The 24,489-nt window shown below is 34.8% G+C and overlaps 1 protein-coding gene across 1 annotated transcript in view; it reads right to left on the reverse strand.

Annotated features, from left to right (window-relative positions):
- The window catches only part of LOC103524302 (zinc finger protein jing), an 85,385-nt gene that overhangs the window by 14,909 nt on the left and 45,987 nt on the right, over positions 1 to 24,489 (reverse strand). The window contains exons 2-4 of the mRNA XM_008489316.3: positions 13,329 to 13,722; positions 10,894 to 11,172; positions 998 to 1,177 (exon numbers count right to left, since the gene is read on the reverse strand). Of these exons, the coding sequence (XP_008487538.1) occupies positions 998 to 1,177; positions 10,894 to 11,172; positions 13,329 to 13,722 (853 nt within the window). The remainder of the gene's footprint in view (positions 1 to 997; positions 1,178 to 10,893; positions 11,173 to 13,328; positions 13,723 to 24,489) is intronic.

Here is a 24,489-nt window from a genome sequence, read left to right on the forward strand (position 1 = left end):
TAAGTCAGATGGGGTCAGTCTAAAAAAGATTATAATAATAAAAGTCGATAAAATAAAGAGTGTATACCTATTCCTAGGGTAGATTTGTTCATAGTATGCACTGGAAGATGCAATTCGAAACCAACAATTTTTCTCCAACTACTTTGTCACTGAACAACATTGAAAATAAGTTGGTGGGAGAGCAACAGATTGCGATTTGCCAGAGAGATTGAAAATAAACCAAAGTAGTACGTTCATAGTATGCACTGGAAGATGCAATTCGAAACCAACAATTTTTCTCCAACTAATTTGTCACTGAACAACATTGAAAATAAGTTGGTGGGAGAGCAACAGATTGCGATTTGCCAGAGAGATTGAAAATAAACCAAAGTAGTAATATTGAACTTGACAATGAAGTGTAAGAATAAATTATACTACATTATGATAATTCCAAGTTCACATTGAAAGTTCAAAATGTAGAGAAACGAATCAAGTATGCCTGGTGATCACATTTGTACACAATGCTGCCTTACAGCTCGTGCATAGACATCAATATTTTCGTATTTTAAACAAACACTACAATACAATACAATACAAATGCGTTATTATCTCGTAACTATAGCAATACAAATCCGGTCGGACTTACGTATTTCAAAGAACATACAATATTTGACACTACTACAAAACAATACAAATGCGTTATTATCTCGTAACTATAGCAATACAAATCCGGTCGGACTTACGTATTTCAAAGAACATACAATATTTGACACTTTCTAAATTTTATACCCATGAATATTATTAACATGAAAAAGCTTTTTACGCGCGTGTCTTATTCCACACAAAAATGGTGCATCGGAGAGTGAGCTCATTACCGACTAAGTAGCCGACTAATGAGCCTTTTTCCTCAAAAATTGCATGGAAAAGCATGATGCTGTGCGTAAAAACCCATCCGTATACATACAAATAAGGTAGATTATACAGGGCCAACACACATCGTTATTTTCATTAGTCTTACCTCGGTTTTGAAGATCTTCTTGCATCCCGGAATGAAGCACTCGAAGGTTTTCCCTGTATGAGTTAGAACATGGTGGTCTGGCCAGGAAGGGGCGCAGTTGTATGAGATCCCGTAATGGCGACAATTCTCCCAGAGGCACGTGAAGTGACCCAGATGCCTTTGAGTGATCACATGAATTGTCTGGAAGAGAAAAGAAAGGACATTGGATTAAAAGAAGAAACAGATTGAGACAGTTCAAAAGGGGTAGAAAATGCCTGCCTTGGTGGTGTAATGGTCTAGAGAGTCTAGACGATCGTCTGGTGAAAGCTTTTCACCTGGTAAAAAAAGGACGTGGGATCAATCCCAGCCGGCGTGCAAAATCTCGTCCTCTCTACACTTTGAGAATTTGATCACATCAGTAGTTTGCCTACTGCTGGAGTAAAGGAATTTTTCTGTCCCATCCGAGCAATATAAATAAGCACTATTATTGAGCATTATTATATGTATCTCCAAAGAGTCCCTTTACACCTCGACTCTTGGTAACGTTAAAGCGGGTGTCACTAAAGATCTAAGCGCAGTGCCCACGTTTATTAAAGCCGATGGCCCTACTTATACCCAACGAAAGCGATTCGACTACCTAAAGGGTTAAGCCTTCTTGACAATCTTCACAGAGCGCAGTGCCCAATGACACGTTTATTAAAGCCGATGGCCCTACTTATACCCAACGAAAGCGATTCGACTACCTAAAGGGTTAAGCCTTCTTGACAATCTTCACATGCCATGACAACAGAGTTTTAAACTCCCTTTTATTTTATCAAAGTCTAGTGTACCCGCTTCTCTTTATATGAAAGAAAAAAGAGTAAAATACTTGAGAAAAAAGTGGAATGTTACAGCTCAAGTGTTGAGTTCTAGAAGAGATGAGATTTTTGAAAATATACGAGTAAGTATTTATTGGCGTTCACCAACCTTGTTTTATGACTTGGGAACTATTTTATTAAAAAGTTTACCTCCAGAAACAGAAATAAACAGTAAATTTTTAATGTGCGAAAGATAGATAGCTTTAATGACGAACATACATAGTAAGATACATATGCAATAGGATAGGCCAGACTTTTATTATAATACTGCATTTAAAATCTTCACAGAGTTAGCCTTGACGTATGGTGTGCAAGCAAAGTAGACAGGAGAGATATAGATTGAAAGCAAAGGATAATCAAATCCAAAGCTCCGACACGAGTATTAACCATCAGTGTGCTTTATGCACTTATACAGGGTGCCTTCATACACGGAGAGAAAAACTAGTAACTCAATGATAGAGTTCTTCCACCCTAAGTTTTATAAACCTGTGGCACCCTATCACTATTTTTTTTTTTTCCAAGCAACCTCTAGCTCCACTCCCGGGGCTAGTGGGTATTAGACTTGCCAACGCAGTCCGCGATTTGAATCTCGACAGGGTCGAAGTTTTTTCGGCTTTAAAAAACGCCTTACAACGGCGCGGTGCGGCGGTAAGGGCAGTCAAAATACGAGTTCCTTTGAAAATGACAGAACAGCTGAGATTTCCTTCTAGAAAATGAAGCTCATAAAATGTGAAAAAGCAAACAGAGCTTATTGGAAAGTCATGGAAGAGAAATTAAAGGTTTTTCATACAATTTGCTTACATATCACGACGTATCTTCACGTGGTAATAATTTTACATTTCCTTTTCAGCTTGAAAACCGTTCTTTGCATACATGATAGCACGAATAAAAGTTTCTCCTACAATCATTATCAGAAGTTCGTATAAAGCCTGCCTACTTGTATTAATAATGAAAAGAAGCTCCAAAGCTATCAGCTTTTTCATTGTATGAAATTATCTTTCAATCGTTTCATTTTTCTTCGGTTATGTATAAGCTCTTTAAGAGATGAGAGGAGGAGAAGAATGATGATGGGTAAGAATGGGATAGGTAGATACTTGAATATAATCTAGCCCTAAACTCAGTCCTCATGATGTTATTTTATTGGAAAAACATGGAAGAGAAATTAAAGGTTTTTCATACAATTTGCTTACATATCACGACGTGTCTTCACGTGGTAATAATTTTACATTTCCTATTCAGCTTGAAAACCGTTCTTTGCATACATGATAGCACGAATAAAAGTTTCTCCTACAATCATTATCAGAAGTTCGTATAAAGCCTGCTTGCATTTAAAAAGTCCACAGTTCCATATCGAGTCATTTTTATCGTCAAAGCTTCTACTGATAATGCCCTCTTTTATATTCATGATTGTGTGAGAATGTCTAGTGTCAAGTTTTGTCTTAGTTTAGAATTGTTATTTCCATTTCATTGTTATTGTCGTAGAGGGAAACAGTTTTTATAAAAACTTTCGGAATATCCGTGTGGAGTAAACAACTGGGAAATGTTACCGTATTATGTACCTGGTGTGCCTAAAGACCCGATCTGTAAAAGGAGTTTCGACGACTACCAGAAGCGTCATTTCGAAATGGACGAATGTTTGGCTTAAGAATGTTCGTAAACCAATATATATTACTCCGCTAAAAAGTACCTTTATAGGATTATGGAATTAGCCTTTGCACGTGGCAAAAGGCAAAAATATGTGTACGTATAGTATAGATTATAAAATTAAAGTGACTTTATTGAATATAATTTCTAAAATTTCTAATTTAATAATTCTATTTTACTCAATCATGTTCTCATTCTTTGATTTTTTGTTAAGTGATCGTTTTTAATAATTATCATTGTACTTGTACCTATTAGTACTCATTTCTAAAATTTCTAATTTAATAATTTTATTTTACTCAATCATGTTCTCATTCTTTGATTTTTTGTTAAGTGATCGTTTTTAATAATTATCATTGTACTTGTACCTATTAGTACTTACGGATCTTGTTATTAAGTATACTAACTGCCCAGTTCCCAATTAGTAAGAATTTTAATTGGACTATCGTCAAAATGGTATTCTTTAGTTCAACGTCTCCGTCGGCAGATAAGAAGAGTATTTCCAATCGTAATTTGTAAGGTCAAGCTTGGAAACATACAAAAGCAAAACAACGACAGTTTGCAATTGAATGAACCATTCAGTATGTGCAGTAATAAATTTCACAACATATTCACCTAGGATTCTACACGATAAGGTTGTAGGTCGTTGCTAAGATGCAAGATTCATGCGACTAGCCACTCTGAACACTTCTTCTCCATAAGTCTCTAGTAATCTTGAAAATAGAATGTAACACAAACATCGTAGTCGGAGAGAAGTAGTGTCCTTAGAATGGAAACATTCAATGACACAATAATATCTAATATAGGCAACAGCAATAGTATGCTTGAAACTAGGAAATGCACCGTCATGGACATAGTCATAACTCAGTTGCATAGTAATTACGACATAGACTTGAAATCTCGGTGAATATCTCGTAAAGCTACTTGCTCATAAACATAAAGGGTGTCTCGAGTAGAACTTTAAGATAAGCCAACCAATAGTTTGTTGTTTTAACCTACAAAAAATGCAATTTATTCTTTCGTACGCGAGAGCTTGTAATTCACTGTGTAGGTTTGAAACTTTTTCTTGTTTCAGTTTAAAAAAAAGTTCAACTGACACGATATTTTTTCCATTCGAGAGAAGAAATGTTATTGTTAACTTATTGTGTAAACTTTAAGCTTGTACTATACATAATAGTTGTACACACGTGCATAATAACTTTACATTATTAATATTAATTATTTACATTTTTTTTTTTTTTTTTTTTCTTTTTAGAAGTGAGTGTCCCCATAAGTGATGCTAATTTCTATCATAAAAGATCTAACCAGGTCGTAGTAACATAGGGCGTTTATTAAAGACGATGGCCCTGGTTATACCAATCGTGATGCTGATTTCTCACCTTGTTTTTCAAACAGATGGTGACGCTCATATCCTGAGAATACTCGATGACCCCCTGAGAACATTTCTCGAAAATCTGCAACCGTTTGGCAACATCCTCCATGATGGATCTATCGAAGAAGTCCGGCTTATTGGCTGCAAGAAAAATCAAACAAAAGGCATATTAAAATACAGAAGGGTCTGATTATTAGTAGATATTTATAAAAAAAACTGGATCGGAAAAAAATATAGTGGAAAACAAAATTTAAATAAAACGGAAACAGAAAAAAAAAAACATTCAAGTGAATAACGAGTACTTAAAAAAGTAACTATGTTTAGTGGAAAGTACGAGTACGAGTATATAGGTAGCAGTTATAGTTTCTAGAGTTCCTTAGGACCAAGATATTTTCTTCCTAATCCTTAAAGTTCTGACTGACATAATTTTATTATTCTCGAACAAATTTATAATTTTATTTATTCACACATTATAACATGCCGTAGCGGGGATTGACATTGCAGCTGCAGGTATTGAAATAAATACCTCCTTACTATGTAAGGGACGAATTAAAATATAGGAAGGAACGGATTAAAATATAGGAAGGAACGGATTAAAATATAGGAAGGGACGGATTAAAATTAAAATATAGGAAGGGACGGATTAAAATATATTAGGAAGGGACGGATTACAATATCTATGGGAAACTCAACAAGAGTAGCATGACTAGCAATTTTGCATCAAATGGCATTTCACTTATCTGGAAAATGAGAAGATTTTTCAAGCCCAAAGCTAGATAACCACTTGTTTAGCATCTTCTACTTTAGGTGCATAAATTTAAGATTTAATCTATTTGCCTGGGGCCTAGGTAGTGAATAGGAAGAAGAAATACGCGAGAGCTTGTAATTCACTGTGTAGGTTTGAAACTTTTTCTTGTTTCAGTTTTAAAAAAAAGTTCAACTGACACGATATTTTTCCATTCGAGAGAAGAAATGTTATTGTTAACTTATTGTGTAAACTTTAAGCTTGTACTAAACATAATAGTTGTACACACGTGCATAATAACTTTACATTATTAATATTAATTATTTACATTGTTTTTTGATCAGAAAGCTGAATGTTTTCTGATGTTCTCTTTAATGGATTATATCTTCACCATAATCACCATTAATATTAGTAGATATTTATTAAAAACTGGATCGGAAAAAAATATAGTGGAAAACAAAATTTCAATAAAACGGAAACCCCACTTGTTTAGCATCTTCTACTTTAGGTGCATAAATTTAAGATTTAATCTATTTGCCTGGGGCCTAGGTAGTGAATAGGAAGAAGAAGAAAAATCCATACAAAATGACAGTCTCATTTGTAATTTGTACTCGTATAGTATGTAGATAACGTAGATATAAGCGTGTGAATATTTCTCTAGGCTAGGTGTCTAGGTCAATATACTCCGTAACTACGAAAAAAACTATTTTGTCGGCTTTCACGAGATATCGCTGTGAAGAAATGGAGATGTTGCATAATTATCGACGTTACACAATACTGACAATATTTGACGACAAATCGGGGATAGTAGGAAACCTTAGAAATAAATACTTGATTAAGATATAAAAAGCTACTTTAAATTCCTATAATAATAAAACTTGCATTGATTTTGCATTTGCATTCAAATAATTATATTAAATCTAAATATCATAAAAGTATAGGTAGATAGTAACGATAGAACGGGGATCTACAACCTACAAGAGTATTTAAATAGCTAATAGCTACCGAAATACTCTATAAAAAGATTACGAGCTACGTAAGAGTTCTAACTTTTTTCATAACATCTCATTCCTTCATCAAGTTGATACATATCAAGTGTCACATTTAAGTAAATATGTACAAAATAAATGTACATAATGTTGTGGGAAACTATTTGTATTTTCTTAACTTTCTTAGCAGGTATACTTCCACTACAACTTTCTTATAGGTAGGTACTCTTATCTTGGTTTCAGTGATGGTTCCTTAAATACCAATAATTTCCATTGATTCCCAATACGTATCTTTTGGCCTTGCTATAAAAACAAACCGAATGGATGCTAAAACGAGTGCAAATGCATTTGACATTAAAGAAAAAAAACTCTTTATAATTTACTTTGCATTACTTCGGACCTATTTCTTGCTTCATTTTTACCGTCTCATTTTCAGTTTCAATTGTTAATTGCACGCTAGAAGCAGTAAAGTTTAGAACGCAAGGTCTTCTCCAGGTATAATAAGTAATAATTCTAGAGTTCCTTAGGACCAAGACATTTTCTTCCTAATCCTTAAAACTCTTACATTATGTCATTTTTCTCTAACAAATTTGGAATTTTATTTATTCACACATTATAACATGCCGTAGCGGGGATTGACATTGCAGCTGCAGGTATTGAAATAAATACCTCCTTACTATGTATTTAAACAAGTCTATTATTCCTTTCTATTGAGCTGAATCAACTTTCAGAGCTTTAGGTACAGTGGTGATTCATATTGGACTAGAACTTAATCTATCTTTTGGCCTTACTATAAAAACAAACCGAATGGATGCTAAAACGAGTGCAAATGCATTTGACATTAAAGAAAAAAAAACTCTTTATAATTTACTTTGCATTACTTCGGACCTATTTCTTGCTTCATTTTTACAGTCTCATTTTCAGTTTCAATTGTTAATTGCACGCTAGAAGCAGTAAAGTTTAGAACGCAAGGTCTTCTCCAGGTATAATAAGTAATAACTAGTATCATGAAGATAAATCAGAATGCACTTTAATAGTGTACGCTATACGGGATGGGTACCACCCAGAATTCCGCTTTTTGGCCTCTAGGCAACCTAAGTGTATTGATGTCAGTAGTAATTGATAAACAAAGGGGGGCTTATGAGTTCTTTTGTTTTGATTACAAGTCCAACTAATCTTTTTCCTCAAATTAATTATCATCCGTTTACTGTGAATTTCCAAGAAAATTGGATTTTAAGTTCATCCTGCTCTATACGGGATGGGTACCACCCAGAATTCCGCTTTTTGGCCTCTAGGCAACCTTAGTGTATTCAATGATGTCAGTAGTAATTGATAAACAAAGGGGGGCTTATGAGTTCTTTTGTTTTGATTATTACAAGTCCAACTAATCTTTTTCCTCAAATTAATTATCATCCGTTTACTGTGAATTTCCAAGAAAATTGGATTTTAAGTTCATCCTGTATACAGAATAACTCATGGAAAACTAAGTAACAACTGTGATCATAATACTCATAAACCTCAGGTTTCCTTTGTGTCTCGGAATAAGTTTTCCGCTTTGAATATCTTTTTCCCACTGCATTATCAGTATGCCACACTTTCAGGATGAAATGTTATCAATACCACATTCCTGCGGACAAATACTGGTTATCTCGGTCAAATAAAGTCCGACGACCTAGGTACCAGCTAGAGTAAAATTTTGTTAAGTTTTAACTAGTCTATAAAGTTGATAAAAATTAACGATCTTGCATTTGAAGCGGTCGTGGAACTGAATACCTTGTTTATCCTGACCGAATAAGATTGTATGAGACGAAACAAAATCTCGTATACCTACTTTTGATGAATAGATTTTTTTTGTGTGTGTGTCGCTACTCTCTTGAATCCGAGCCCACGGATTACAAGTCCAATGTTCTATCTCTGAGCTGCTATGGGGCTGGAAAGAAACCTTATGAATGTTTTTCCTCCCAGGAAAATTTGGAAATTCAAGTGACACGTGTGTCAATTTCCAAGTAATTGAAAAAAAAGAACAGAGAAAAAAGGAAAAACAGTGAGAAAGGAAACGTTTTACTTAAGGCGCCAAGGTTGTAATGGAAATGTCTTTTGAGTTTCTCAGGAAGTAAAACAATAGGTGGCAAGGAAACAAAAAAATCACAGCATCACGTTCAAATTTTAATTTGGTTTGAGAGTGAAGTAATGAAACCAAAGAACGCGACAGTTAATTTGATCATTCAAAAGCAATTTGAGAAACTCATCTAAAATTGGATGAAAAAATAAATAAAATTTGCATGTATCAACACACGTGTGTACAAATTAAATTATTTGGGTTACAAAAAATAGACAGACAGATCAAATAAAATCCAATAAAGCACACTTTTCAAGAAAAGAGGAAAACCCCTCTCAACAATGCAATTATAATTGGTGCTAAATAAATATCGGGATTCAAATGAGACAGAGAGACAGAGAAGTAAATATTTTGATGATATGAAAATGTAGGGAAAGTATACAAAGCTTTTAAATTAGGGTTCTGGAAAATGAATTCAGAGGGGTGTAAAGTTGAAGTTAAAAACAACTGGGTCATATGGGGCTTCATTATTTTTGATTATCGGGGCAGATTGAATGTTTCATTTCGTTCAACATGTGCTCATTTTATAGCAGGGGGAGGAAAAGTCGCGTGGGAGAGGAAGTTGGTGGATTCAGCGGTTTCTTGTGTATTATTGTAACAAATATTGTTCTTCGTCGTGTGAGGAATGAAATCGTGCACAATTCAGTGCAGTCAGCAATGTTATATTTCGTGTCGTGTACCTTTTCTACTACAACAAGTATATGGTTTACTACTATAACATCATCGGTACAAATACTGCTACTACATCTACGTATGATACATATCATAAATACTTCTGCTATGAAAAGTTAGGTAGATATATAAAGTTAGCTATGTTACTTTTATCATAGGTATACTGGGTACGCTGAAAAAACTGGCTTTCAGGTGTAGGTAACTCTATCAAGAGATTAGCTATCTACCACCTAGTGAGGACACGGAAAGTATGTACCTAGATGTTAATTTACTTAAACCAAGATTTTCCTTTCTCCATTTAAGTTAGCTATGTTACTTTTATCATAGGTAGGTACGCTGAAAAAACTGGCTTTCAGGTGTAGGTAACTCTATCAAAAGATTAGCTATCTACCACCTAGTGAGGACACGGAAAGTATGTACCTAGATGTTAATTTACTTAAACCAAGATTTTCCTTTCTCCATTTGTACAAGCAACGAAAGGTCTGCTAACTTTCAACAAAATTGTCAACAACACAATAACGAAAAATAATTTGTTCTCTGGCATGCTAATTGATGCAACTGTTAATAACTGGAGTAGGTAATTAAAATTTATTTACTTTCTTGTGTGTTTAAAAAAGAAGAAAAAAAAAACTAACAGCTTCAATACAGGAGGGAAAACAAATGGTTAAAGTTTTCAAAGCTATCTACATGTCTTATGGTTGCCATGACAACAGAGTTTTAAACTCCCTTTTATTTTATCAAAGTCTAGTGTACCCGCTTCTCTTTATATGAAAGAAAAAAGAGTAAAATACTTGAGAAAAAAGTGGAATGTTACAGCTCAAGTGTTGAGTTCTAGAAGAGATGAGATTTTTGAAAATATACGAGTAAGTATTTATTGGCGTTCACCAACCTTGTTTTATTACTTGGGAACTATTTTATTAAAAAGTTTACCTCCAGAAACAGAAATAAACAGTAAATTTTTAATGTGCGAAAGATAGATAGCTTTAATGACGAACATACATAGTAAGATACATATGCAATAGGATAGGCCAGACTTTTATTATAATACTGCATTTAAAAAGTCCACAGTTCCATATCGAGTCATTTTTATCGTCAAAGCTTCTACTGATAATGTCCTCTTTTAAATTCATGATTGTGTGAGAATGTCTAGTGTCAAGTTTTGTCTTAGTTTAGAATTGTTATTTCCATTTCATTGTTATTGTCGTAGAGGGAAACAGTTTTTATAAAAACTTTCGGAATATCCGTGTGGAGTAAACAACTGGGAAATGTTACCGTATTATGTACCTGGTGTGCCTAAAGACCCGATCTGTAAAAGGAGTTTCGACTACCAGAAGCGTCATTTCGAAATGGACGAATGTTTGGCTTAAGAATGTTCGTAAACCAATATATATTACTCCGCTAAAAAGTACCTTTATAGGATTATGGAATTAGCCTTTGCACGTGGCAAAAGGCAAAAATATGTGTACGTATAGTATAGATTATAAAATTAAAGTGACTTTATTGAATATTGTAAAGCTCTTACCTGAACGTGGTGAACTAAGTTGGATATGATGGAGTATTTAGCGGTGCAATCCTTCCACTTGCACACGTAATTCTTTGGAGGAACATAATTATTGTTAAGCGTACAATTCCGCGTGGCCGGAAACCTAATTTTGGACGAATTATCAGCCGGAGGTTTTGAACAGGTAGTCAAAGGTTTGGAGATTGAACTACAACTATGAATTTGATTATCGTCAGGCTCACTTGACAACCTCTGACTCGACTGAGAACTTTCCGAGCTTTCTTCCGTGCCAATTCCACTCTGAAAGCAAGAGAACAGTTAAATATTAGATATTTATTGTGTTCTAGGTAGGTTATTTATGGTCACAGTTACCTACACGAACCCACGGGACTTGGCCTAAAACCTTCTCTTGTTATTACTTTACTATAACTATCCTTAGGTATCTTCTGAAATACTCGTAAGACCAAAAACGAAACCCAATTTGAAAAGAGCAAAATGTAATTTCACTACACAGTAACATTATCCCTGTAAGTAGGTACTGTTTGCATTTCCTAAAAGTTATTTTCCTCAAAGAGAAATAAACTCGTTTCAAAGGATAGAGTAGCGAAGTTATGAAAGTCCATTATAACAATGGACTTTGCAAACTTTCTGCTAAAAACGCCATCGCCAAAAACGTGAAAAATTATCGGTTCAAATAAATTTCAAGTTTTTCTTTGTTTGAAAGTTATTTTCATGTTGCAGTGGAGAGGAAACATAAAACCTTTCTGTTATTAGGAACACAGGGGTCAATGAATTTACCCTCTCAGCTTCTACGAAATACTTGCACGATAAAGTCAAAAGCAGCCAAAATAAACAGAAAAGCGTGGTATTATTTGTTGGGTTTCATTAGCTTTTATAAACGCTTTATGTGAAACACATCGAGCTGGTATGAGCGACTAGCAGGTAAATAACATTGACGTCCTTTGGCTCAATTCCTCTTTGGCTCAGCTGGTACGATGATACGAGAAGTCGTTGGGTTTCATTAGCTTTTATAAACGCTTCATGTGAAACACATCGAGCTGGTATGAGCGACTAGCAGGTAAATAACATTGACGTCCTTTGGCTCAATTCCTCTTTGGCTCAGCTGGTAATATCTCTCCCATCTACAAGTACAAGTCTTAAATCTACAACTTTATCATTCTCTGAAAGCATGTGTGTCTCTAGGTTGGAAAGAAATAACACATGTCGTGATAAATGAGTTGATAAGACTACAAACATTTCATAAATGATATACCGATATACAAGCATTACAAGCATAGTATTTGTAATTAATTAGTTTCTATAAGTGATAATGATAATATACGAGTATAGTTCACCTCATAACCCTGAGTGATATATGATAATGAAGCGTGAGAAGTGAAACATCACGAGATCATACGTCTAATCTTATCTCATCAGGTTAGGATTTATGTCAGAGACCTTTGTCCATTCACCATTATCTAATCTCAAACCTAAGAAACCATCACTCTCATTCCCGCCCTTTCTAATTCTCCTCTTGAAACAATAAACAACCGACTTTTATTTTAATGGTTAGACGGTTTTAACCATTTCGATATGAGACTGTGAGCGGAGCGGATAAATCCCATGCAAGTATTATCCTCTTTGATTTCCCGTTTGACGAAATCGATGAAAGAAACATGAGTATGTACTGTGTGATTCGAAGTATTTGTATCAAAGTACCCAGGTGTAATATTTATTTGTAATGCTTTCAAATTTGTACAATGTTACAAAGTAATGTTGCAAAATGTATTTTTAAAACATTGGAACAGAATGCGGATTGTAACAATAGCATACAGTACACGCATCTACAAGTTGATTTCCTCTTACGACAGAAAATATAAGTTAGAAATCAAGAAATGATAAGCAGACAAAGTTTGTTGGTTGTAATTTCGTTACAGTGAAATTTGCTGGGGGTTTGAAATTTCGATTGAACTTTGAAAATGTCAATTAAAAGTGCATCATGTATCAGAATCAACAGGAAATGCAATGTAACAGCCAACAACCAAGTAGGTACCTACCTATATGAGTAGAAAAATTGCGAGTTGAGAACCAACAGTGTTAATGGACTATGTAACATTATTTTTGACGTGATTAATTTCATAAATTTCAATTTCCTTCACAGCTAATATGAGTAGAAAAATTCCGAGTTGAGAACCAACAGTGTTAATGGACTATGTAACATTATTTTTGACGTGATTAATTTCATAAATTTCAATTTCTTTCACAGCTAAGGTACTGTTTGCATTTCCTAAAAGTTATTTTCCTCAAAGAGAAATAAACTCGTTTCAAAGGATAGAGTAGCGAAGTTATGAAAGTCCATTATAACAATGGACTTTGCAAACTTTCTGCTAAAAACGCCATCTCACAGCTAAGATATATTTACATGTGATGTCTACGATTATCATGATAATACTTACATCAGTTTTACTAGACGAGCAATGCAAGAACTGGAGGAAATCACTGTCATTAGAAAAACTAAAATCCAACTTGCTGATGTCTTTTGATTGCGACCTGGCGAGGAGTCCAGTAAAATATTGTGATAACGTATTGCTAGAATCATGATGGTAATCTTCGTCTTGTGCGAGGAAAGCTGACAGATCGGTCATTTCCCGCCCAAATTCATCCTGCCAGGAGATTTTATTCCTCCAGGATTCGTGTTTATCCAATCCTTGGTTGGGAGCCATGTCTTGAGATAGTGTGAACGAGTCTTCGTTGCTGTCTAGAGTTTCATTACTTCGCGGAGAATCCAGGTCTAGCAAATCACTGTTGGTTGAAGAGAAAGCATCCTCGCTTACACTGGTTACTACGCCACTGAAACAATAAAGAAAAATATGATTTTGTAAGACCAAAAGCTCCTGTTGTTTTACCGGTAATATTGCTCAGGTAAAAGGGATCTTAAGTCAGATGGGGTCAGTCTAAAAAAGATTATAATAATAAAAGTCGATAAAATAAAGAGTGTATACCTATTCCTAGGGTAGATTTACTTCTAATGCAAAAAGGCCATCAAAACTGAATGAGCAAAACTGCTGCCAAGATTTTCAAACTTCCGACTCGCACACATTATGACGTATTAAACTTGGTTTTTCTGCCCATCAGCTTTAGGATTTCCTGTATTTAATTGACAGTCGTTAAATAAAGTACCTACTTTTGAGATATTATAAGTAGAACAGGCTATTCTTTAGGAAACTGACCTATTTCAGATATCCTATCTTTTCTTTCAACATTGAATCCAAATCTAAATGGTTTTTGAGATATTAGGTATAAGTAGAACAGGCTATTCTTTAGGAAACTGACCTATTTCAGATATCCTATCTTTTCTTTCAACATTGAATCCAAATCTAAATGGTCAAGAAATGATACAAAACATTGAATGAATAGACAAGAACAAACGGTAGGAAAATAGAAAATCGTGGGAGCTCTTTCAAATTCGCTAGTCCAAAGTGTAAAATCTAAATGGTTATTACTCGGCTATAAATGAATAGGTACATATTTAAATACACATAGGACGTTAAATCTATAGAAGTGCGGTGCTATAAATCAGTACCTAGATACTGGATTGGTAGGTTAGAGTTCTGTTGTACAGAACAACTCTTAGTTACTAGGCTTTGGCTCGCTCTTCTAGGTTCTAGTTACTAGAAACCTTTGACTATCATAATATAAAATATGCATTCATTACGTAAACCTATTTCTTCATGCATTCTTTCATAACCTAGAGCTAGCCAAGAGGTAGATATGTTCTTGCTTGTGCTTATTGGCATAATTCTTCTTCTACCTATTGAAACCTAAACTTAACCATGAGATATTGCATCGAGGGTGTGTTGATTGTGGGTTATGGTGAAAAGGAGAGAGGTGTGTTTTACTCGTAACACCTCGAACTTTAAACCAAACAGAAAAAAACAACTAATTTTCCGTCCTGAGGTATGACCTCTCAGGATATTTTATTGAACCTATTGTTTAACTGGTATGATATTAGTAAACAATGTTTCTCATGCACAGTGAAATTGTTGACCAAAAATTCGTTCCAAGTCCGACTTTGTTAAACTGCATATTATTATCTCCTTTTTTTTCAATAGCGCAACGCTTTGACCCTTTTTTCTGAGAGGAATGGCTTGGAAATCCATGATGATTTTGTGTACGTCTGATAGATAGCATAATATATTGGCCGGGGCAAAGCCATTACAAAATCTCAGCCTCAAGACCTCAAGTAAACTTCACGCGAAGAGAGGTAGTCGCTTTGATTTTCATTCTAGCGTCAGAACCTGTCTGAAGTCTGGGTTAGATGATTCAACTTTGGGCCTGGGGTTATATTACTGCTTTGTAGTTACCTATTTGTATATCAAGAGGTACCTACACCAGAAATATTTCGGTCTCACCGATCTTCTGCTTTCTTGGAACTTGGAGTGCTCTTCGCAATAAAATAAATCAAAACTTTACAACTCAACTCCCCTTCCATGGAGAGTGCATTTGAGAGAAAACGAGATTTGTACGAAATTTCAAGATCACTAAAATGATTCCCTGGTATTCTCGAGCTAGTCTTCAACCGTGTGGAAAAAAGACTCGTCCTAGAACCTTTTTTATCACCCAAAGCCAACGCGATTTTTTTTTTTTTATTTTATTGGGAAAAGATGTTCATTTTCAATTTCCAATTACAGTTCCTTTCCCGCCATCCCGCACTTTTACATTTCCTCGAAATAATTAACATTTTATCTCCCTTCCGTTTCCTCTTGTATCCACGTTTATTCTCAGTTTTCTCTTCCCTCGCCATTCTCTTACAGACACGCTTTCTTACTTTTCACTTTGAGAACTTTCCGACATTGATTTTCCTTTGCATACGTTCCGTATCCCTTGGCTTTCTCCCAAAAATTGTTGACCAAAAATTCGTTCCAAGTCCGACTTTGTTAAACTGCATATTATTATCTCCTTCTTTTTCAATAGCGCAACGCTTTGATTATTGGATTGTGTTAAACAACAATATTGAATAATGGATTCCATTCGTAATTTAAACATGAAAGTTTTGAATCAAAACCCGCAGTTATTTAGAATTCGATCTAGGTATAAAATACCTACTGGCAGCTTCAACTCTTTTCGGTTTCCAAATTCTATCGAGAAATTTCGGTATACCTATAATGAACAAATTAAAAATAATTAAGCGTTTTTACGGTAGCAGCTGAATAAAAGTCCGACTCGCTTGATCTTTCCAAATTAAATAATGTTATAAAAGGTAGACAGAAGATCGATACTCGTAAATATTATCTGATCTCGACATAATGAAGCAGTTCTTCGATGATGGTTACTGATTAATAAATAATAATATTTCAACTCAAGCATAGAAGTCTCTTACGTGCGTTTCTATCGGAAATTCTTCAGAAAGAAAAGAAAAAAAAATGTAGTAGATGTTAGGTATGTTGGAGCTGAGAAGAGTATTACAGTCTCTCTGACTCTCTGCGTCTCAGATTTCATCTGAGCTTAAGGGAATACTTTCATGGAACGGTATATAGAATGGAAGACAAAGAAAATAAATGGTGAGTTCAACGCTCGCAACCCAAGGTCGAGTAGTATCCAAATCCGAACCAAGTGCATGCACTGCACTAGATGCTATGTTAACCCATCTAGACCCCCATACACTACGTCACAGTCCATAATATATGTCAGTAAAGTTCTTGACCCTTATCCCCTCCATAAGTTCATGCAAGTATGGAGAACACTCCTAGACATCAGGTTCTATGGGCTTTGCATGTTGCATGTGCATAATATAATGTTCAACGTGGATGCAACTGGTTTCTTTGACATGTTCAAATTCTTTCAACCATTACGCTGTTAATGTACGGGTACTTTTCCTGTATATTCACTTTTCTGCTGATTAAATCTTAAAACTCAAAATAGGGAGATTTGGATGTCGTGATTTTTATGGCATAAAATTCATCATTGATCTTGTCTGCGTAGGTAATCTACCAAGGTAATTATTACGACTAAAATAAATATTACTTACCTAAATTAGAAGCATTCACTCTACTTGGTTCACATTATTCGATTTTTTATTGTTATTATTTTTTTATTGCAATTCTCAACATAATTATCCCATGAGACATGTGTCATAAAAATGTAATATCTACTTGCTTAAAATTAAAACGAAATTAACTAACTTTTGATTGGTTATTTTCAACATTTTCATAATTATATTCTGATTTTGAATTGGGGTATTTTAGATATCAAATCCCCTTCTCCTTTTCCTAAACTTTCCACGATAGGTAACTATTTCCCTATTTCTCTGAGATCTGTTGGAATACCCAAGAAAGAACCTTAGGTGAGCTTAGATTTTCCTTTTGGATTTTCTTGAACTTTTCCAACATGGGGTTTCCTTCTATTGTAATCAAAACAGCGACTTCCGAAGTACAACACTGCTATAAATGTAATTATTGATAAATATTTTTTCCCTTCCCTAATCCCCCTACAGGTTCTTTTTTTTGTCTTTTGTTTTTTTAAAAGGGTGATGATTTAGATAATAGCCCTGAATATGACGGCACGTAATATTTCCTATGGCGCCAACTTAGATTCTCCTGGGGCAGGGTCCAAGATGGTGACATTATAAATGTCTCCGATTTTTGTCGAGTTTCTCGGACATTCGAGACGATACAAAAGTTCGTCCATACTATCGAGAATGCCTAGTTTGTAAAATATCATCCGCGTAAAGGAAGAGGAAAAAATCCGAAGAATCCACAATGTCAACCCTTCCATGCATTAGGGAAAAAGTGCCAAAGGTAACGGGACTTTAAATGCTGGAGCCAAAACTTACAAGCGAGAATCGAGTGAAGGAAATACTACCAGAAAAAACCTATTATAATTACTTTCTTTTTTAAACTATAAATATCGTCTATGAACGAACATTTAGCTGCTGTATTACAAATATAAATTCTGACAAAACTTACAAGCGAGAATCGATTGTAGGAAATACTACCAGAAAACCTATTATAATTACTTTCTTTTTTAAACTATAAATATCGTCTATGAACGAACATTTAGCTGCTGTATTACAAATATAAATTCTGAAGTCAGAAGAGAAACCCCTCAGTGCAGTGATGGGTTAGTGCGTTAAGTCGTTTAAAAATTCCATCAACGTAGAGCATTATTTATATCCTGAGCCCTGCTACACTGCAGTTTAATGACTTTTTAATTAAATCAATGTTATAAAAACATCTTGCAAAAATGATTCTGTTTATAAAGCTCATTTTTTCTGCACAAACCATTGATTCCTATATGATTCAAGCGTGTACATAATTATGTTTCCTTAATTTAAAATGTAAATTATCTTGAGCTTCATATGGTAAGTGTTTAATTGTGCTATGCTAAACAGTAAACTCGGTGCATTAAGGTGAATGCATTACTCACAGGAAATACCTAGCAAGATTTATACACCCATGAAGATGCACTCCTCAACTGAGATTGCAAATTCCACTTGTCTAAAATCTTAATACACGAAGGCAGTTAGATTTTTGAACTAAGTATCTAAGCATTGTCTAAAAATAATGCTATTGTTATTTTACAATGTTGTGTCTCTGTGTTATACTTTTCTGAAATATAATTCTCATCTTTTCTTGTGTGTTTAAAAAAGAAGAAAAAAAAACTAACAGCTTCAATACAGGAGGGAAAACAAATGGTTAAAGTTTTCAAAGCTATCTACATGTCTTATGGTTGCCATGACAGCACCAATTTTTCTGCATTCACCAGTTTTTATTCAAAATGTATTTGCACAACTTGAAACCTCCACTGATTCAACACACACACTTCCAAGGCACTACCTCTCCAAGAGACTATCAGACTTAACTGAGATGAAGTTGGATCAGGGAATGGATCAAGAAAAAAAAAAAGACCAGGCCTTTATTTCTGACTAGGACAGAAAAAAAATCACGCTTAAAACATTATATTCCAATTAAATTAGTTTCTCTCTATAATGCTACGTGATTTCAAGTCATGTTCTCTTCTTTTCTTTTCTTGCGCAAATTTCTACCAACCGAGGGAGTTCTTTTCTTTGACAGTCTAACGATTATGGTAAATATTATAATGTATTTTTATTGAACTTTTTTCTTCAAGATCATAGTGAAGTGGTTTTGGTACAGGTCTAGCCTACGTTCTAGTTTATAGTCATGGTCTTGGACGAAAACTCAATAAAAATGTTCTATTAAGTTTGTTTGAGCCCATCAAAATTCTGTCAAATCTTAGAAACTCTCAAGCATTCTCCTGTTAGAGACTTAACTGAGATGAAGTTGGATCAGGGAATGGATCAAGAAAAAAAAAGACCAGGCCTTTATTTCTGACTAGGACAGAAAAAAAATCACGCTTAAAATGTTATATTCCAATTAAATTAGTTTCTCTCTATAATGCTACGTGATTTCAAGTCATGTTCTATTCTTTTCTTTTCTTGTGCAAATTTCTACCAACCGAGGGAGTTCTTTCCTTTGACAGTCTAACGATTATGGTTTATATTATAATGTATTTTTATTGAACTTTTTTCTTCAAGATCATAGTGAAGTGGTTTTGGTACAGGTCTACCCTACGTTCTAGTTTATAGTCATGGTCTTGGATGAAAACTCAATAAAAATGTTCTATTAAGTTTGTTTGAGCCCATCAAAATTCTGTCAAATCTTAGAAACTCTCAAGCATTCTCCTGTTATTAAGGAATGGAAACAGCTCCGGGCACATTTGAGAATGAAACATGCAAAGTTTGGCCCATTATTTTCTGCTTCAGATCAAGTTCGGCCCATCATTTTGTTTGCTTCAGATCGCTTGATAAAAATCCATTAATTCTTTAGTAACCGTGGTTTTGCATGCTCGTATGATTTAGTTTCGTATGATGATTGCTAACTTCTGATGGATTCTGATGACCGATTTAATTTTAATAATAGGGAAACAAGCTTTGGGAAGCCTCTCGTCCTGACTTGTAGACAACCCTGGTAGCTACATGGTTTTAGCAGTATTAATTGGCCCATCATTTTGTTTGCTTCAGATCGCTTGATAAAACTCCATTAATTCTTTAGTAACCGTGGTTTTGCATGCTCGTATGATGATTGCTAACTTCTGATGGATTCTGATGACCGATTTAATTTTTAATAATAGGGAAACAAGCTTTGGGAAGCCTCTCGTCCTGACTTGTAGACAACCCTGGTAGCTACATGGTTTTAGCAGTATTAATAATACACGAAGGCAGTTAGATTTTTGAACTACCTAGGTATCTAAGCATTGTCTAAAAATAATGCTATTGTTATTTTACAATGTTGTGTCTCTGTGTTATACTTTTCTGAAATATAATTCTCATCTTTATGCACGCGGGGGAGAATATCTACATGAACCGTAGCAGACTTCGCAAATAAATTGTATAGGGACTAGGGTAGAGCTTTGTAGTAAATAACCTCCCAGACGAAAAGACGGGGTCATGTCATCATCATGTTAGCGACAAGACTTTCGAGTACTAAGCAGACAAAACCGTAGCAGACTTCGCAAATAAATTGTATAGGGACTAGGGTATAGCTTTGTAGTAAATAACCTCCCAGACGAAAAGACGGGGTCATGTCATCATCATGTTAGCGACAAGACTTTCGAGTACTAAGCAGACACAGTATTAATATTTGATATAATCCCCTTTGGGCTTGTTGTGGTTGGTATAAAAAATAAAATCATCTGAAAATACTTCTGAATAAAACAGACAGATACTCACAGAGTGAAATGGGTATCAAAGGAATTCATTCTTACACTACATGAGTAATCCAGGCACAGCCTTTGAATATTTCCAAATGAAGGGTAAGAGGAGCTGTTAATCGGACAAGTTTTATGTTGGCAGTCCAAATACTTCACTTATGCTTACACATCTACCAACAAGAACGAGTATTGAGCAGGCCAGGCATGTAAGCCACCTTTTCTGTTGCATTCTGTACAGTCTGCACGTCGATATCAAGATGGTAAAATCTACCATCAAGCTGTTAATCGGACAAGTTTTATGTTGGCAGTCCAAATACTTCACTTATGCTTACACATCTACCAACAAGAACGCGTATTGAGCAGGCCAGGCATGTAAGCCACCTTTTCTGTTGCATTCTGTACAGTCTGCACGTCGATATCAAGATGGTAAAATCTACCATGCGATCAGTCATGTTTCATTGAAACAACCTGTATGTGTCTTGCAGCATGTCCTATAAACCACTCAAACTTCAACGCACTTGCACACTGCACTCAGTGAAACTTTCTATTTTATTATACCGAGGTACAATACATAACAAACCTCATCATCACACAGTCAGTCCTTCATGAAGACTCCAGTCAATAGAACGCGAAGCATAATCCATCTTCTGAACTTGACTGCTCTCAGGCTATTGGTCCCAATGCTACCTGGCGTTTCACGGGTGTGGCCGACCATAATCAGTTCACCTTTCTTCGTTTAAAAAGTCTTGAATCTTGAGAAACGTTTTTATGATGGGTTTTGATAAATCTAGCTTTTGCTAGAAAACTAAGGAAATAGAGAATGCTAAGTTGGAGTGAGCTCCTCTGGAGTAATGAGCCTAAGATAAAGTCAAAAGATGGTGTGTGTAAAATGAGGTAGTTTGAGAACTTGCCTACTGCAGTACTGTTAAGAGAATTAGAAAACGAAAAGAAAATGAAGAAGGAAGTCAAAAAGTATCTCATGATTAACAATGAAATTTAAATCATAAGAAGAAATTCCTACAATAGAAAGAAAAAAAGAAGAAATACCTACAATAGCAATTTTAATGTTCCCGAAAAGTACTACCTACATGTACTTAGTGGAACAAGAAAAGATTTTTGTTAAATAGAAAGTAATCAATAAATCTATTATTATTATTATTATATACCGTGAAATCCGCGAATTCTTATTGATAAAAGCAATATTATATTAAAGTTGACGCCCTCAAATTTACTTCAATAGGGAAACGTGGTTTGAATAAAATCCGTAGGTATGCGCGATTTGCCTTCGAATAAAATGCATCGCTTTTATAATGAAATTTCATTATTTCAAAATTTATTCTGACATTTTCTGATGATTAGTCTACTGGTTATAATGGGACTTTCTAGTCCAACTCCAAACAGTAAAAAGCGGGATTTATTATTGATCCGCGAGAGTCATCCCTTTTTTCGGGAAATAGAGAATGCTAAGTTGGAGTGAGCTCCTCTGGAGTAATGAGCCTAAGATAAAGTCAAAAGATGGTGTGTCTAAAATGAGGTAGTTTGAGAACTTGCCTACTGCAGTACTGTCTAAGGGAATTAGAAAACGAAAAAAGAAGTCAAAATGTCAAAAAGTATCTCATGATTAACAATGAAATTTAAATCATAAGAAGAAATTCCTACAGTAGAAAGAAAAAAGAAGAAATACCTATAATAGCAATTTTAATGTTCCCGAAAAGTACTACCTACATGTACTTAGTGGAACAAGAGAAGATTTTTGTTAAATAGAAAGTAATCAATAAATCTATTATAATTATATACCGTGAAATCCGCGAATTCTTATTGATAAAAGCAATATTATATTAAAGTTGACGCCCTCAAATTTACTTCAATAGGGAAACGTGGTTTGAATAAAATCCGTAGGTATGCGCGATTTTCCTTCGAATAAAATGCATCGCTTTCATAATGAAATTTCATTATTTCAAAATTTATTCTAACATTTTCTGATGATTAGACTACTGGTTATAATGGGACTTTCTAGTCCAACTCCAAACAGTAAAAAGCGGGATTTATTATTGATCCGCGAGAGTCATCCCTTTTTTCTGAGAGGAATGGCTTGGAAATCCATGATGATTTTGTGTACGTCTGATAGATAGCATAATATATTGGCCGGGGCAAAGCCATTACAAAATCTCAGCCTCAAGACCTCAAGTAAACTTCACGCGAAGAGAGGTAGTCGCTTTGATTTTCATTCTAGCGTCAGAACCTGTCTGAAGTCTGGGTTAGATGATTCAACTTTGGGCCTGGGGTTATATTACTGCTTTGTAGTTACCTATTTGTATATCAAGAGGTACCTACACCAGAAATATTTCGGTCTCACCGATCTTCTGCTTTCTTCGAACTTGGAGTGCTCTTCGCAATAAAATAAATCAAAACTTTACAACTCAACTCCCCTTCCATGGAGAGTGCATTTGAGAGAAAACGATATTTGTACGAAATTTCAAGATCACTAAAATGATTCCCTGGTATTCTCGAGAACTAGTCTTCAACCGTGTGGAAAAAAAGACTCGTCCTGGAACCTTTTTTATCACCCAAAGCCAACGCAATTTTTTTTTTTTTTTTTTTTTTTTTTTTTTTTTTGGGAAAAGATGTTCATTTTCAATTTCCAATTACAGTTCCTTTCCCGCCATCCCCCACTTTTACATTTCCTCGAAATAATTAACATTTTATCTCCCTTCCGTTTCCTCTTGTATCCACGTTTATTCTCAGTTTTCTCTTCCCTCGCCATTCTCTTACAGACACGCTTTCTTACTTTTCACTTTGAGAACTTTCCGACATTGATTTTCCTTTGCATACGTTCCGTATCCCTTGGCTTTCTCCCACGCTGGAGGATAAAAAACATAATTAATCCTTGCTAGAACCAAACCCCGACCCCAGTCCAATTCAAAGTGTTGTTGAACGGTGAATGGCCTAATTCATTCGAAACAACTAACATACAAACAAGAGGAAGATTTCTCCCACGCTGGAGGATAAAAAACATAATTAATCCTTGCTAGAACTAAACCCCGACCCCAGTCCAATTCAAAGTGTTGTTGAACGGTGAATGGCCTAATTCATTCGAAACAACTAACATACAAACAAGAGGAAGAAGAGTGTGAGAGAGAGAGACAGAGATAGAAAGAGAGAGAGAGGGGACATAATTCGTCATTATTATTGGAAATTGCATCCCCTCTGATCCCTTATCCCTCATTTTTCGAACATAATAAGGACGGGTGGCGGGCTTTATTCTTAACCCTCATATAATATTACTTTTTTCAAAATAAAATTATTTTATCTCAGTGAATTATCTTGTTCCCCTCCATCGTCCATGAATCCTTTGAACAAAATGTCATTCATAAGTTTTATTTCCACACTCTGAACTTGGAAGGGAATGTACTGTGGCCACTCGTGATATTGTTTACTGAACCTACAAATAGATATATTTATATTTTATTGTAAGGAGTAAAAAGAAAAAAAAAAATGTAAGGATAAAGAAAGTAAAATACTGGAAACATGCAAATAGGTATGTACAAATTGAGTTAATGGAAAAAAGGTGTGTGTGAAAATAGGAAACAAGTTGATATATGGAAGACGTTTTATTTTTATAAGACTGGAGCTTTGTAGATTTGCATCGGACAATTTTTCAAAGTTTAATTGGTTAAGATAAGACAGAGTAAAAAGAAAAAAAAAAATGTAAGGATAAAGAAAGTAAAATACTGGAAACATACAAATAGGTATGTACAAATTGAGTTAATGGAAAAAAGGTGTGTGTGAAAATAGGAAACAAGTTGACATATGGAAGACGTTTTATTTTTATAAGACTGGAGCTTTGTAGATTTGCATCGGACAATTTTTCAAAGTTTAATTGGTTAA

This window comes from Diaphorina citri, unplaced genomic scaffold (assembly GCF_000475195.1).
Source record: "Diaphorina citri unplaced genomic scaffold, Diaci psyllid genome assembly version 1.1 scaffold92, whole genome shotgun sequence".
Lineage (NCBI taxonomy): Eukaryota > Metazoa > Arthropoda > Insecta > Hemiptera > Psyllidae > Diaphorina > Diaphorina citri.